General features: G+C 48.7%; 1 protein-coding gene and 1 long non-coding RNA gene across 3 annotated transcripts in view; both read left to right on the top strand.

Annotated features, from left to right (window-relative positions):
* The first annotated feature begins 3,458 nt into the window (after positions 1-3,458).
* CREB3L2 (cAMP responsive element binding protein 3 like 2) overlaps positions 3,459-14,874 on the top strand; it is a 78,256-nt gene continuing 66,840 nt past the window's right edge. Inside the window, exon 1 of one of the 2 annotated variants that reach the window (XM_084527521.1) lies at positions 3,459-3,960. In XM_084527521.1, coding sequence (XP_084383647.1) covers positions 3,850-3,960 — 111 coding nt within the window. In that variant the 5' untranslated portion in view covers positions 3,459-3,849. The remainder of the gene's footprint in view (positions 3,961-14,874) is intronic. The other variant, XM_084527520.1, reaches the window with a different exon arrangement.
* On the top strand, positions 7,311-8,207 carry LOC311440519. The gene is made up of 2 exons (XR_014695442.1): positions 7,311-7,857; positions 7,949-8,207. It is a non-coding gene; the product is annotated as an uncharacterized lncRNA (long non-coding RNA).

The raw sequence follows: 14,874 nt of genomic DNA, 5'->3' as shown, positions 1-14,874 counted from the left end.
GACAGAGCAAAAGCAACTGGTGGCAAATGTTGCGCGTTCAACTCCACCTTGCAGCTACTGGGTGAAGTTAATGTATAAGTGAGTAATGTGGCTTACGAGAAAATAAGGTGTGAAATCAACGTTCATCTAGCAGATGGGTCTTTTTTTTATGGCTAGTTACTTCTTCTGTGAGGAAATGTTAGAGTGGAGCGGTATCCACCAAGTTGAATACAATGATACCTTGTTTATAGCTGGGCAATATTTTTCCGTGCTGTCCCTTGGTGAATGGCGTTCAGCTCTTGATTGTCCCTGATAACCTCTTGTGTAAACTGGATCAGGAAAGCCCTGTTTGCTTGCAACAGCTGGGGCATTTAGACATGTTTGACCTTCCCAAGGAATTTATTTTATGTACTTACTCAGGTAGATTGGAAGAGATAAAAAAAATAAAATAAATACAGATCTCTTTTACGTGTTTGGAGTATTTCTTAAGAGAGCTGAGACAGAGCTCCTTTGGTCAGTGAGGCACCTCAGTGCCACTCAGTTATTTCTGTCACTGTAGTGCAAGGTGTAGGAAACCCTCTTCTGTACTCATTTCAGTGGCTGTTTTGCTCTGGTTTGAGGGAAATACCGCAGGCATTGTGCCTGTTAAGAGCTTTCAAAATGTCAGACAGCAAAGAACATATTTAATGGAAGTGTGATGTGCATTTGATAATGTAGATACAATCCCCACCCACCCACAACGTACATGGTACCTTGAGGGCTGCTTCGTGAAGCAGGACTGGATGGATGTCTTTGGCTGAACCAGCTTCTCTTGCTTCTTGTTCAGGACTCAGTTTCTGAGGACAGAATAAGAACACGATTAAACGTGACTGAGGGCCTGGACTAGTACAGAATTACTAGAGTGTTTTTTTTTTTTTTTTTTTTTTTTAACCAACGAGAACCTGCCTTGACTTCTGTCACAGCCAAAAGGTGTGACTGGTGTCTCATATGAAGGGGTGAGTGTAGCTGGCGTTGCCTGTGGGAGCCTGGTAAAAGCTCACGCAGAGAGGTCTTGAATTGCAAAGGCAGGAAAGCTGAATTAGTGCTTTGAGAAGTCCCTAGGTACAGGAGGGAGGAATATTCTGGTAAAGGGATCTTGTGTTTCTGTCAGTGTACCTATTATGTGGTTTCAGCAGTGGGCTGTCTCCAGTACTGGCAATCCCACATCTTTCACAAGTATTCATGTCAGAAAAAAAAAAAAATAATGCCAGGATTGTGGGAAGAAAACTTTGCTATTCTCAAGCACACCTTCTATTTTTAACTGAAATTTCTGTGGTGGGAGCATTTTTGCAAATAGTTGAGCATGTCTGTGTGTACAAACTAAAACTTGGTGGCTGTTCTGACCAGGTCTTGTCCTGTTTTCCCTTGGGGATGGTGAGCTTCTTCACATGGCAGATCTCATTTACACAATAAATTCCCTTTGTTAGTGCGTTATCAGTTGCTGGCTAGTGTAAGTGATGTGTTTGCAGATGATAAATATGCAAAGAAATCACCTTTCATGGGATTTCTACCAAGACATCCACTTGTGGGAAACGTGCGTTGGTGCATGTAAATTTTTTTCTTCTGCTGGTTGCTTTGTCTCTCACCTAAAAAAAACAAACAAACAAACAAACAAAAAACCAGCTTGTTACCATACTTTGCAAGTTCAGCACAATCTCCAGAAAACACTGTGATTAGAAGTTGGTAGCCTGGTCTTTCTCTGTGTCATTCTTAGTCCTGAAATTTGGGCCCTGTGCTCTTTAAGAGGTGCTAATTTTGCTGAAGAAACTCACTTTTTCTACATATGGCCATTTTCTATGGTTTTTAAGGAGTATGATTTTTCATTTGTAGCTGATAAAAAAAAAAAAAAAAAAGCACACGGTTGTTATCCTTTTATAGGTTAGGCTCTGTTGCTATTTGTCCTTTTCTTGCTGGTTGACTTTTCAAACTCACCTGAACAAAATGGCTTTAGAAAATGGATGGTTATCTTGATCCTGGTTGTCACAAGTCAGAAAAATGTCACTTGTAAATATTTAATGAGCCTTTGTGCAACTGACCCGATCAAGAACTGGGTAACGATGCAGTCACTGGAGTGACTTCTGTAACCCGGATCTGCAAGGAAAAGAGAGCACCTTTCCTTTGCCAGGCTTTCTGAGACTTAACTTACAGGCTTGTATTGTTGCTAGCTTTTTTTTTTTCTTTGATATTTAAAGTAAGTCATGTTTGTTTGGAGCTCTACCTTCTTACCAGCCACCTCCTTCTCAGCTGGCTTGGTTTTGTGTGTGGCTTTTCAGTGTGGGTTTTCTGCTCCTTGCAAACAGGCAACAGAAGAGTAAAAGAAAGTTGAGCTCTCCCTTCTTCCCTTCAGCTGCATCTCTGCATGCAATAAAACCCCACCTTTTCTCTTCTTGTAGCTTGACAGTCTGGTTTTCTATTGTCCCCCTGCGTTGGAGGGTAGGGTGGGTTTGAACACAGTTCAGAAGACTGTGGTGAGGAAACGGTCTTATGCAAAAGGAGAGGCTGAAATGCTCACGGAATTAGCTGAGCTGGAATTTAAAACTGCTGCTAAATCTGCCCGAAGAGGAAAATTATGAAACACAGAAAAACTGCCTTGATTTTCAGCATGCTAGTAGCTGTTGAAATACACTGTTTAAAATCCTCCAAGCAGTATGGGAAAAGTTAGGAGGAGAGTTGTGTCTGTATAATGTTCTTGATGTTTCTGTGGCGCTGTCTTTCCAGTGTGTGTGTTTCAGGTGTAGAGTCAGTTTGTGACCAGTAATGCACAAGGCACTGGAGTGCTGTCCTGTGTGTTGATTGATTAATATCCTCTGGACAGGATTACTTTTCCTTCACGTTCATCTCCTGCTTCTTGATGCCCTGTACGCGCTGCCAATTTTTAGCAGAAACTTTCTAATACACATTTATTTTCCCCAAGAATAACTGCTTCTGCAGCACAAAAACTTCAGTGTGGTCTATGTTAGTTGCCCCACTGCAGGGCCAATTGGTCACGGTTCATTATGAAGTCCCAGGGAGTTGTGTTAGAAACACTCAAGCTCAAATGAAATGTAGCCTTCAATACCCATACCAGTAAAGTGGCAGGCACAGGACACCTGGTTACCAATGTCTGGTTATTAGTTACCGATGTCATGCTTTAGGTTAGTGTGCAGCCCCACAAATGGGTAGTGTCTGTGTACTAAAATATTCCTGTGGCCAAAAGAAAGTCTTCCATAGTGTTTATGAGGACTTGGCAGCACTGTGTACCACAACTGGGGGGCTTCCCTTCGTGTTCCTGACCACTGGACACAGCTGTTGTTAAACTTTTTTATTAATCTTTTACTGTTTGGTCACGTCAGAGGAGGATTAACGAATCTCCTCGGGCCGGCCCTGCCCCACACAGCGCCCCCCCCCCTTTGTTTTCCTCAGGGGCTCCCCCTCCCGCTGCCCTCAGCTGGGGGGCGGGCTTCCGCGCGGCGGCCGCAGTCTTGTCGCTGCCCCATTGGCTGCCGCTCCCGTCGCTCCCACCGCCCCCTCCTCTCCATTGGCCGAGCGGCGCCGCGGGGGGGCGACTCTCCTCTCCCACGCCGCGCCCTGCGGGTCCCCGCCCGCATTCCGCAGCTGGAGCCGGGCGGGCAGGCGGGCGGCGATTGGCCCGCGCCCCTCTGCCTGCCTTCTCCTTCGCCTTCCTATTGGCTGCCTGCTCGGCGGGGGCGGGGCCGGGCGGGGGCGCGGCGCGCAGCTGGCGGCGCGGCCCCGCCCCTCCGGGCACTCCCGGCAGCGGCGCCGGTGGCGGCGGCGGCGGCGGCGGCCGCGGGGAGGGAGCGGGCGGGGGCCGGGTCCGGTGTCGGTGCCGCCATGGAGGCGTGCGAGGGCGGCGAGCAGCCCCCGCTGCTGCTGCTGCAGTGGGACCGCAAGCTGAGCGAGCTGTGCGAGCCCGCGGACCCCGACGCCCTGCTGGGACACACGGTGAGCGCCAACGGGACCGGGAACCGGGGGGAAATAGGGGACGGGAGCCGAGCCGCGGGGCTGTCCCCACTCTGGGGCAGGGAACCGGGGCGCTGCCGTGGGGAGCCCGCTGTCTGCAGGCCCCCGGAGTGCTCCTCGAGGTGCTGCCCCCCTGCTGGGGGCTGCCCTGGGGCTGGGGAGCTCCCCTCCGTCCTAATTAGCGCCCTCCTAATTAGCGCCCTAAATGAGCTCCTGTGTTTGGGGCTCACCCCGTGTGTCTTCGCCTCGCTTCATGGGGCCGGCGGCGTGGCGCGGGTGGAGGTGACAGCATGCGGTGCCCCGTGGGCAGGAGCACGGCATCAAACCGTCTGCTTTTCCCCTCGTTTCTTGGGGTTTTGGGGCTTCGAGCGTTCCCCCACCATGTGTCTCGCAGGAGGCAGCAGCACCATGGGCTCGCTTCCTTTGGTAGCAACGTGCTGCCCTCAGCGTGGCTCCGGGGTCTGGTGGTTGGGTTTTTTTGGGTACTCGTAAAGAAGAGGATCCTTCAGGGGCCACTGGGAAAGAAAAGGCCACCTTAAAGCCTAATAAAAAGCGTGGAAGGTGTTTGCCTGCTCTGTTGGTTTTGGAAGAACTCCAAGCGGATCGATCGGTAAAGGAAAGCAAAAGCAGCAGAGCGCTACAGGTGAAGTAAGCGTAGCAGGGTATCGGGGTCATTAATGGGGAAAAAAGGTTCCGAAGTGATCGCTCTTCGGGGATGAGAAAGCGCACGTTTCTGCTCGTTGAACTTCATTTCTTTTGGGAAGTGCGTCCCGCCGTGTGGCGGAAAATACCCTGCTTGCCGTCATGAAACAAACTCTCCATTCACCTCTGGCTCAAAGTTCACAGGATCACTTAAACAACAGCACCAAAAAAAACTCAGCAAGCAAGACCAACACAAAAAAAGCCACCCACCCAAAAAACCCTCTGGACGAAACACCAGTTACCTCCCGCCTGATGCTCCCAGCCTGGGAGGACTGGTCTACCCCAGCTGTTTTTATTGTGTGGAGCCCAGCCTCCTACACCCTGCCGGCGCTATCACCATCGCAGCTGAGGAGCACGTGCCCTGTGGCTCCCCGTAGCTGTGACTGAAGCCGTGAAGTTGGTTTCCTCCCTTGGATGAACATCACCATATGGGACAGACCAGCACCACTGAGTGGGTCCCTTTCCTTCTGCAGCCGGACCCACCATTTGCAGGCTGGGGAGGGTCGAAGTGCCGTGCCAGCTGCCTTTTGTGTATCTTAAGTTAAATTTTAACCTTTTTTTTTTTTTTTTTTAAACAACCCTAAAGGCTGCTCGTGGATCTGGTGAATTTGAAGCTGGCAGGCAAGTGCGAAAGCATGCATATGCTTAAAGACTCAGCCTCCACTTTAAACTATTCCAGCCCTAATTACCAGGGCTGAACTCCAGCCTCCCGGGGACTTACATTTCTCTTTCACCAGCTGATGACTTCACCAGCGCCCGCAGCAGCCTTGCTCCGCCAGTGAGCTCATCGCCTGTGCTGGGAGAAACCGCTGCCTCGGGGGGCTCCGAACGGGCCGGGGCGAGCAGCAGCCCTTCTGGCAGCTCCTTGGAGTCTGCGTGCTTTATGGTAGCCACCTGGCTGCCAGATAGGTTGCAGCAGCGTGTTTTTCCAGAGCGCTCGAGTTTCGCATGGAAGAAAAGGCTGAAAGGCTTCCCAAGGGTGTGCTCACGGCACGCGTGGCTTGTCTGCGTATGATCTTCATCTGGCCCGTGGCTTGCTGGGGTTGTGTGCTGGTAATGCCATACCCTAGTATTTTGCAATGCATTATAAGGTTGTTTTTTTTTTTTTTTTTCCTTTTTCCTGGCAGTCAACCAGAAAGGAAGCACAAAGCCTGCAGCAGCCCCGAGGGAGCAGGAGCACAGCCAGGCTGCAGGCTCCTTACCTTCTTGCCTGCTTCCTGTGTGCTGTGCCAGCAGGCTCGAAGTGGCAGAGCTGCATGGCTCCTAGGTCTCTGCTGGGGCTGATCCGTGGCTGTACACGTCCTGGCATCACTGGTGGGCAAATGCCACGTCTGGTGCAGATGGAGAAGGCTGTTGGCAAACGCGCTGTGAGATGCCAGCTACCTGTCCCCTTGCTAGAGGGCAGCTGAAAGGCAGATGCTTCTTACGAGCTTTGGACACTTAAAACCTCTTTATTTAATCCTGAAGAGGCAGGCTTTTTATCCTTCCCTTTCCATTTTCATGATTTTTGGTGTTTTTAAACACGTTAGCTACTTGTTGCTTCAAAGTAGCCCAAAGTTAGCGGGAGACTATTGCTCTCCCGCTAACAGGCCTGAGTACTGCTCTATGGAGGCTCATCATCAGCAAACCGAAATGCCCCAAACACCACCGTGCCAGTGCCATTTTCTGAGCAGTGTTAGAGCTCAGTAAACCCCTTTCCGTATCTCCGAAGGTGCTACGGGAATCCCACCCTCAAATCACACGTGTGCCACGTGCTTCAGGGTGGCACACCTCGCGCCGTCGGTCCCGCAACCTCTTCATCGTCGCCTGTCCCCTAAGATAGGTCAGGAAAAACCTCGAGCCAGCCTTCCTTCTTCAGATTAAAAACTGCCCATTGCGAGCTTCCGAGCCCCACCGGGAGCCCGCGGTGACTCATTTCCTCTGCCACAAAAACACTGGGGGCTGTTGCTCCGTGTTCTGATGATTTCTGCAGAAATCGGGCGTCTGCGCGAGCTGCCGTGGATTGCCTGTAGTTCTCGGAGCACGGCAGTGGCAGTATTTAATTTAGATGGGATACAGTGCTTCATTTTTATGTGCTGTGTGGATTTAATTAAAAGTTGTGGTTGTCGCGGCGTGTGTGGATGCAGAGCTGGCTGGGTCCTACTCTGTAGTGCTTGCCTGTACATAAGGTGGCTCTCTGTAAAATCTGGCGTTGATACAGGCTAATCCTTTTTTTTTGCAGGGGAAGGTAGTAAATTTACTTGAAAATGGGATTTAGCCTGTTGCTTGCTAATAAGAAAACTGAAATCTCTAATTATTTCTTCTATATATAATTGCAAATGGAGGATTAGATAGAAATCTTTCACCTCAAATTATCTAAAATCAGTACTTTCAGGGATTTTTTTTTGACCAACTCTTCTAGCAAAGAGGGGAAAATATGAAGGTGAGATTCTTTTTTTTAAATAGTTGTATTCAGACTTTCTACAAAATGTTAAGTTCTGAGACTAGCTCTCCATATTAAAAGCTTCGGGGTCACAACTGATGAACATCAGAACTGGTTGTACTTGGTGCTTTGCGCTGAAAGTCATTTTTTCCCCCATGTTTTCCTCCTGAATTTAAAAAAGAAAACCATTCCTGATTGCCAAGGGCTATGCCAGATAGTCAGAATGGATTTAAGCAATCCGCAGTTCCTCTGAAAGCTGAGATAAACACACACGTGATGCTTTGAAACTTTACTTTTTGTACCCTCCTATTTTCTGTCAGTTAAAATTAGAAAAATAAGCGCATCGAGTTGCTGGCTGGTCTCAGTGAAGAGCTTGATCTGCCGTGAGGACGGCAGCTGGAAAAAATGTTAGTCTGTCCCGGGACTGGCTTTGGAGCGTGGTCGATAAGAATGAGCCAGTGTTTGGCGTATGAAAACACTACTTTTTGTTTCCCCCCTCGTGGAAGCGGCCGCTCTGCGCTGTCCTACGTAAATGTTGCCTTACTTTGGAAGGTCGGCCGCTGTTAAGCGCGGGGCTGATAGTGCGTGATAGCCGGGGTGAAGGAATTTCATTCAGGGTACTACCAGACAGTGCTTTCCTGTGTCTGGAGCCGCTGAACTTTCCTGCACGGATGGTGGGAACTTGTGCTCTCTGCAGGTCTTTGTTCGTGCTGTCAGGAGTCCCTTCTTAGGGGCTCTTTCATGGCTGGGGTTAAGTAAGTTTCCGCCAGCCTTTTGGGGGAAGGAAAAAAAAAACAACCGACCAACCTAGTTTTTTATTAAAGCAGTCTTTTCTCACTTTTTTAGGAGCATCTGTGCCTGTTGAGGAGGCCAACTAGCTGCAGATCCCGGCTGGGGTGGTGCGGTCTGGTCGGATCTCTGTCCCCCTGGCTTCCCAGGCATGGCTGCAGCCGCAGCAGTTAGCGTGCTCCTTCTCCGCAGCCCTGCCTTCGCTTTTGCTTCTGCTCTGTCAGAGCTGATCACCTCGTGCCAGCAAAGGCAGACCAAATAAAGATACAATAAATATGAAAATAAAGCGAAGAGGCCGCTGGCCGGCATACCACCAGCTCTGGCGGTCTCTTTCCTTGTCCTTGCTTCTTGCTGTGTGGCTGTCACCTGCACCACTGTCTGACAGATGTGGAAGGGAGACAGCTGCTGCCCTAAGCTTCCTGTGAGGCTTTTTTTTGTTTTCTTTTTAAAGTGGAGGGGCTGAAGGCTTACCCCTGCTGCCCTTCGTTTCTGACCACGCTCTTTCTTCCCTGCGTTCCCTGAAGTTGTTCCCTACTCGCTCTGTAGTGCTTGGTGTAAACAGCCATCCTCTCTTCCCTCTGTCCCGGGCTGCTTTGCTCCCTTTTGGAGAAGGGTCATGTTGTAGGTGAGGCTTGATGGTTATGGGTAGCCACCTTTCTTGGTTTTCCTAGCACAGTGGCATGTTTCACAGGGGGAACAGCCAATTCAGACTGAGTTTACAGGGTCCAACTCCTCCCATTCCCTGGTGCAGCTTTTCTTTTTCCACGGGATATGGACTCAGGGTACATCCCCCAGTGATCATCTTGCAGTAGAGCTCTGCACCTGGCTCTCCAGGGAAGGCATGCTCGTTTCTGCTGTTGCTCCCTTTTCATCTCTCCCTGAATCATGCAGGTGAGAAATCAGCTCTGTCTGGATGCCCTTTGGCCGTGTTTTCTCCGAGTGACAAGACCTGACAGTGCAGTTCTGCACCTGGATATAACTGCAGGCTGTTGTGGCAGCTCCCTGGGAGCTCATCCAGTTGAAAAATGTCTTTCTTGCAAGCAAGAAATTAGTTTTCGGTGGTATCAGTTTCCCAATGCAGCTTACCTTGTGGCAGCCCAGGTCCTGGTGCTGAGGTGAGAGGGCAGGTGAGAATGCTTGGCTGGGGAAGAGGGTGGTGGAGTTGTGTTTTGGGCTAAAGGAACGTGCAGTGGGAGTCATCTGGCCAGCTTCAGGAGCCTGTGCCTAGGTGTAGTCCTGGTAAGCGTACAAAGTATAATCCTGATAAGAGCCTATGTATTTATTTGATACCAGTGGACTGTTTTCCTCAGGAAGGAAGGGGGTTACCTGGAGGAGGCAGTTGCTCAAGGGTCAGTAGGAAGAGAAGTTGTTTGAGAAGAGCAATGGACAGAAGGGAGGTTCAAAGAAGCATTCCTCCTGGACCTGGCCGATGGCACCGCCATGGAGCAGCGTGTTGGTGAGAAGCAGAGGATGCAGCATTGTTCGTCTTGCGTGAAGGCAACAGAAACAAACAAGGTGTGCAAAAAATAATCTTGGCTGAGAGCCACGTTTTTCCTGGCAGACTGATTGCCCTTTCATCTCACTTGGAGTAAAAGCTGGTAAGGAAAGCAGGTCAAAAATGACAAGGCTTAGCGAGGCTCAGTGAAGGTATGTAGGCTGCCTTCTGTGGCCTGAGGTGCTGGGGCTGCTGTTCTTGCTGTCAGGTGTAGTTTGTGCCCACAGAAAGCTGAGCTGGGTTGTAATCTCAGTGCTGCGTGTGTGCAGTACGGGAGCTAATGCTCCGTCAAATAAGGACTGCTTCCTCTCACGAGGGCAATTTGGGAAGCAGGGAAGGCAATGGGAGAAAATAAGGACAGGTTAAATGGGATGGACTTGAATTGCTAGAGCTGTCCCCAGAGCTGCCACCTGTTTGAATTTGTAGCTTAATAGTGCCACTGACCTTCTTGTGCCTCTGCTGTGTCTTGGAAACTACTCCTTTTTTTTTTTTTTTTTTTTTTTTTTTTTTTTTTTTGCCATCTGCCACTAACCAGCTTTCAATCTTGTGTGTGTGATCCGGCTCCGCTGTGGTGACAAGCAAAAATCTGAAGGAAAAATGTGACACCCACTTCATCTCTTTCCTCTCTGCCAAGAAAAAACATTCCCCTGCAGCAGTCGCGCTGGGGCTGGCCTTGTCCTTCTGTGCGATCTGTTAGTCGTATGGGGTGAAAGAGGGAGACCAGGCGGCTCTTAGGGCAGCGCCTGGGTGCTGGGAGCTTCTGCCCTCCTTCCTCTGCCAATTCCAGTGTGTCCCAAGCGAGGGGCACGAGGGAAATGAACTGGTGTTGCTAGATCTAGAGCACAGAGGGGATGTTCCCATGCCCTTGTTCTGTACCAAGGGTGTTGAGAGTGCTGCAGTGCAAGCAGGGCCCTCAGCTGTGGCAAAATGCTTTCAAGCATGCGCTGGTGTGAGGACAGCTGAGCACTGGATCGGGCTGCCCAAGAGCTGCCACCACCTCCATCCTTGGGAGTTTCCCAGACCTGGCTGGATAAGGCCCCGAGCCACCCGGGGTGAGCTGAGTGCCGGCCCTGCTTCGGGTGGAGGCCACCTGAGGCCCCTTCCAGCCTTCACTTCCACAGCAGTCGTGAACCCAAGGGACTGCCTCATCGAGATACTGCCTTGGGAGGCACGAGTCCGATCCCCAAGTTTTCCATGTCTTCATTAAACTACTAAGCAAAGGAGACCACCTGGTGTTGCTGGTTTTTTGTTAGGAAGCTGATGTTCCTGATGAACACGGTTTTGCAGAAGCAGTGCCTTGGTTGTGGTGTGTTTGCTTTTTTGCACTTCTAATTTGGGTTTACTGAAATGGGAGAAGGAAACTGCACCGAGTTCCAGCTGCTCTGTGTGCGTGTTTTGCTTCTGTGCAGCAAACATGATGTGCAGGGTCGTGTGTTGGTCTTGGGGTTTGTTTATGCACCCGTAATTTTCTTCAGAAAGTTTTGTGCACCACTCCTCCTTGCTCCTCTGTTGTATGATACGACTGTGTAAGAGCCTGCACCGTTTGCTTCAAGGCTCTTTGTCCAACCTAATGCCTGTTAGGATTGTCTCCTGCCTGTGTTGTTTCTTTGTCAGGGCTAACCCCAAAACGCTCGTTGTGGGCAGAGACCACCCTGCATAGAGTTCATGTGACTAGCTCACAGGGACTTTTGTAGACATAAAAAAACAGCCAACTGAAAAAAAATAACCCTAAAACAAATCCCAAGGCTGGAATACTAAGCGTGTCTCTGTTCCTTCTTCCCCACAGTCCAGCAATTACCGTCAGGCACAAGGGGAAGCTTATCCCAAGGCTGCTTTTTTCCCGGCCTCCGATAGGTTCTGCTGTGAGCTTCGTTAATCTGCTTCCCTCTAATGCTGTCCGAAAATGTGCGTTTTCATTTCTGGCGCTTCTAGCACACGAAGAAGGCGTTTGCCTAAGTATTTGTGGAACCAAAACTTAAGAGCAAAATGCAGTGAACTGAACTGCTCCTCCTGCCTTTTCACAGCAGAAGCAGCAACAGGGCTGGCGCCTGTGGGGAAGGCTTCTGGTAGTATGGCCGAGATGAGACCTTCATGAGGAATCAAGGCTAAGAAGGATGTTATTTCGAGATAGCTGGCTTTCTTGAATCTGTCCTTGCTAGCAAAAGATGAGAATGGAGGAAAATACGGCGTCTGAATTGTCTGTTTTCATTCCTTGTAATATGAGGCAGCAGCTGACCTTCTACAAACATCTGTCTTTCTCATCTCGGGTTTAACTGGCCTCGTCATCAGCACTGCCTTTGTGTCTTGTCTGAGCTCCTGTCCCTCACCCTCTCTCCTCCTCATCCTCCTCTGCGCCGTCTCCCCTCACACAGCAGCACGGGTGGTCAGGGGCTGGGGATGGTGTGGTGTTTGGGGGAGGCTGGCAAGCCATATTTTTTTCACAAAGCGTAGATGTGAAGGAAAAGAAAGCTGAACCTGCCCACACAAGGCTCTGTTTGGGGGCTCTGGTGCTCCCTGATGTGCTGATGTGGGGGCTGAGCATGCTGTGAGGGATGTCCATGCCTTCTGCCCGGCCTTGGGGATGTAACTTGTGGAAATCATTTCTCCCCTCAATTCTGGAGACCACACCTGCATCTCCTCCTGTCCCCTTCTCCCCCGGCACCCCTCTCCTTCCCTCCTCCACACCCAGAAGGAAATGAAGCTGGGTACCCAGGGCTCGTGCCCATGGCCATGGAGTGACAAAAGCTCATAAGTGAGCAGGGGAGGGAGCGAGCTGATGCCTGCACTGCAGAAGGCCTCCAGATGTGCGGTTTCGTTGTGTTTCAGCCCTGCCCTCGGGGTGCCCAGCCGGCTCGCACCACCGGCAGCTGGAAGGCTGCGCTCAGTCGTGGCTCCCCGGAGAAGCCAATGCGGCCAAATTTCCCTTGGTATGGTTTTTAAGGGGTGAGCTGTCTGGATGCACAACTTGCCTTCCTCTCCTGCCTTGCAATTCTGTTTGGTTTTGCTCCTCAGAGCTTTCAGGGGATGCTCCTCATTTGCGGACAAAGAGGACCAAAGGAGAAAAAAAAGCCTTGCCTTAGATCTTGCCCAGGGTGGCTTGTGGCTACCGCTTCAGCTGTCTTGCTTTTGTGCAAAATTTCAGCTGGTTTCCTGCCTACTGTGTCCATATCTGCTGACAAAGTTCTGCAGGGAGTCTGCTCAGGAATCGGGAATGTTTTCCTGTGGCCTTTACTTGATTGTTGGGTTGCTGCAAATATTTTGTGAAATCACAGGGGAGAGGGAGACTCGATTTATGCTGCTGTTTTTTCTCAAATTCAAACATGTCTGCAAGACCAAAACCAAAAGAATAGTGGCACTATAATACTGAAAACTGTGTAGTAAATGCCTTATTTTTTTTTTTAAACTAAAATTAAAGGCTTTTTGTGTCCAGAACATCTTTTTTTAGCTTTGATGAAATAGATGTGGAAGAGAGACATATGGGCAACCCCCTCCTCAGTACCTTGCTTGGAGCAGCTTTCTGGCAAGATTAATTGAGGATAAAAAAACCCTACTTGATTTTAAGATGGAGCTTCAGTATTTATGAGGGGCATTATGTGATGTGGTGGGGTGGGGCTACAGGGAATCTCTGAAAAAAAACATTTGATTTTGTGTTTCAAATTTGTAGGCATTTGAGGGGGAGGAAAAAAACGGAGGTTGGAAACAGAGGCAAGACATGGGAATCTGCAGAAACTTGCAGCACTGAAGATGAAGGGGATAGACAACTGAAATGTTATTCAGTGTATAAAGCTGTAAAGTCTGTATTTCAGAGGAGCAAGGGTTGTAACTGCATATGGCCCATTGGCAGTGGTGTAGTTACAGTGGTGATCACGGCGTTGGAAAGTACAGTTTGGGGAGATGCATGGAAACCTGCGTCTTGTAGGCGTTAGTATGCTACGGGTTGGCTGTGGGTTTTGTAATTCTCGACACCTGGATATCTGAAAGAGAGACTAATTTGGGGGAACTCGAAGAAGAACAGCAAAAATAAGTGGCTGAAGTAGCTGGTCTGCGAGGAAAGATTAAAAACATTCAATCTGTATTGCTCTGACAGGTGTTTGGAAGAGGATGTAGAAGTGATGTGATGAGAACAGTTTATGTTATGTTCACACTAATATTATAGAGGCTTCTTTCTCAGTTTCATATGAGGGTGAAGTATATAAGGCAATTTTCGGTATCAACACCAGAATAGAGAATCTGCAAAAGCTTTGGTTTCAGATGTGCTTCTTGTAACACAAAGGTAATGAATATCATTGTACTCTCAGGAAGATGTCTTCAGAGCTCTGTGCTTGGAATAAAATTATCGTTATTGTGAAGGGGTATATGAATCTTAAGCTATCATTATCCTACTCTTTTTTTTTCTGTTGATATCCTCTGAAAATATCTTTTCTCTTTTTGTGCCAAGTAAACTCACAGGGTAGAGAAGAAAGGAGTAAATAACTATCAATGTAGAGTAGACTTGGTGAAGCAGAGAGGAGTTGATAATGATCAGCTAAGAAAACCAAAGGGAAAATGCAGCGCTGGCAGGTGTAAGTGTAGAAGAGGGACTTTTTTTTTTTTTTAATGAAAATGAACCATTGCCAGTAAGCAGGTTACAGAACCCCTTGAAACCAATGAGTCTGGAAATCCAAATAGGCTAAAAGGTCCCAAAGGAGAAGTTTGGCTTGTTGACACTGATTTTCATTAGGTCATGCCATCGTGGTGGAAGGTTTGAAAATGTTAAATTGATTAAGTGGAAGAGTAAAGGGAAGGAAATAAAAAATAGACACTGGGAAACTTGGTACCAAATGTATTAAAAATATATGAAAGCTGTTGTAGCATCCTGTAGTTAAAGTAGAAGGATAGAGATATCCTGCTGACCAGGATTAAATCATTTTATGAAAAGCACATACAGTCAGATGAACAATGTCTTGGAGGCACAGGGGTGACCTTATTGCTCTCTACAGGTACCCTAAAGGAGGCTGTAGTGAGGTGGGGGTTGGTCTATTCTCCCACGTGCCTGGGGACAGGACGAGGGGGAATGGGATAAGTTGTGCCAGGGGAGGTTTAGGTTGGATGTTAGGAAGAACTTCTTTACTGAAAGGGTTGTGAGGCACTGGAATAGGCGGCCTGTTAGTGTTAGGTCAGGTGTTAGGTCAGAGATTGGACTAGATGATCTTGGAGGTCTCTTCCAACCTAGATGATTCTGTGATTCTTTCAGATGAAAGGTTTAAAGCAAATGGAAACCCTTTGGAAGTAATTGGATACTTATTTCAACATATTTTTAAAAACTTACTATAAAATATATATGAAATTAAAGGACTGACTCGAAGTAGTTGCTAATAGATGGTATCAGAGGATAAATGTGTTGGGTTCTGCAAAAAGATACCAAGCAGAAAGCCTTAATCTTGTGAAAAACACGGAACGAGAATCAGCAGCTGGACTTCAAGGCCCATTGCATTCAAATATGAAACTA

This window comes from Aythya ferina, assembly GCF_964211825.1.
Source record: "Aythya ferina genome assembly, chromosome: 1".
In the NCBI taxonomy this organism is placed as follows: Eukaryota; Metazoa; Chordata; class Aves; order Anseriformes; family Anatidae; genus Aythya; species Aythya ferina.
Note: the sequence above shows the minus strand (reverse complement) of the source record. Positions and strands in the feature narration are given on the sequence as shown.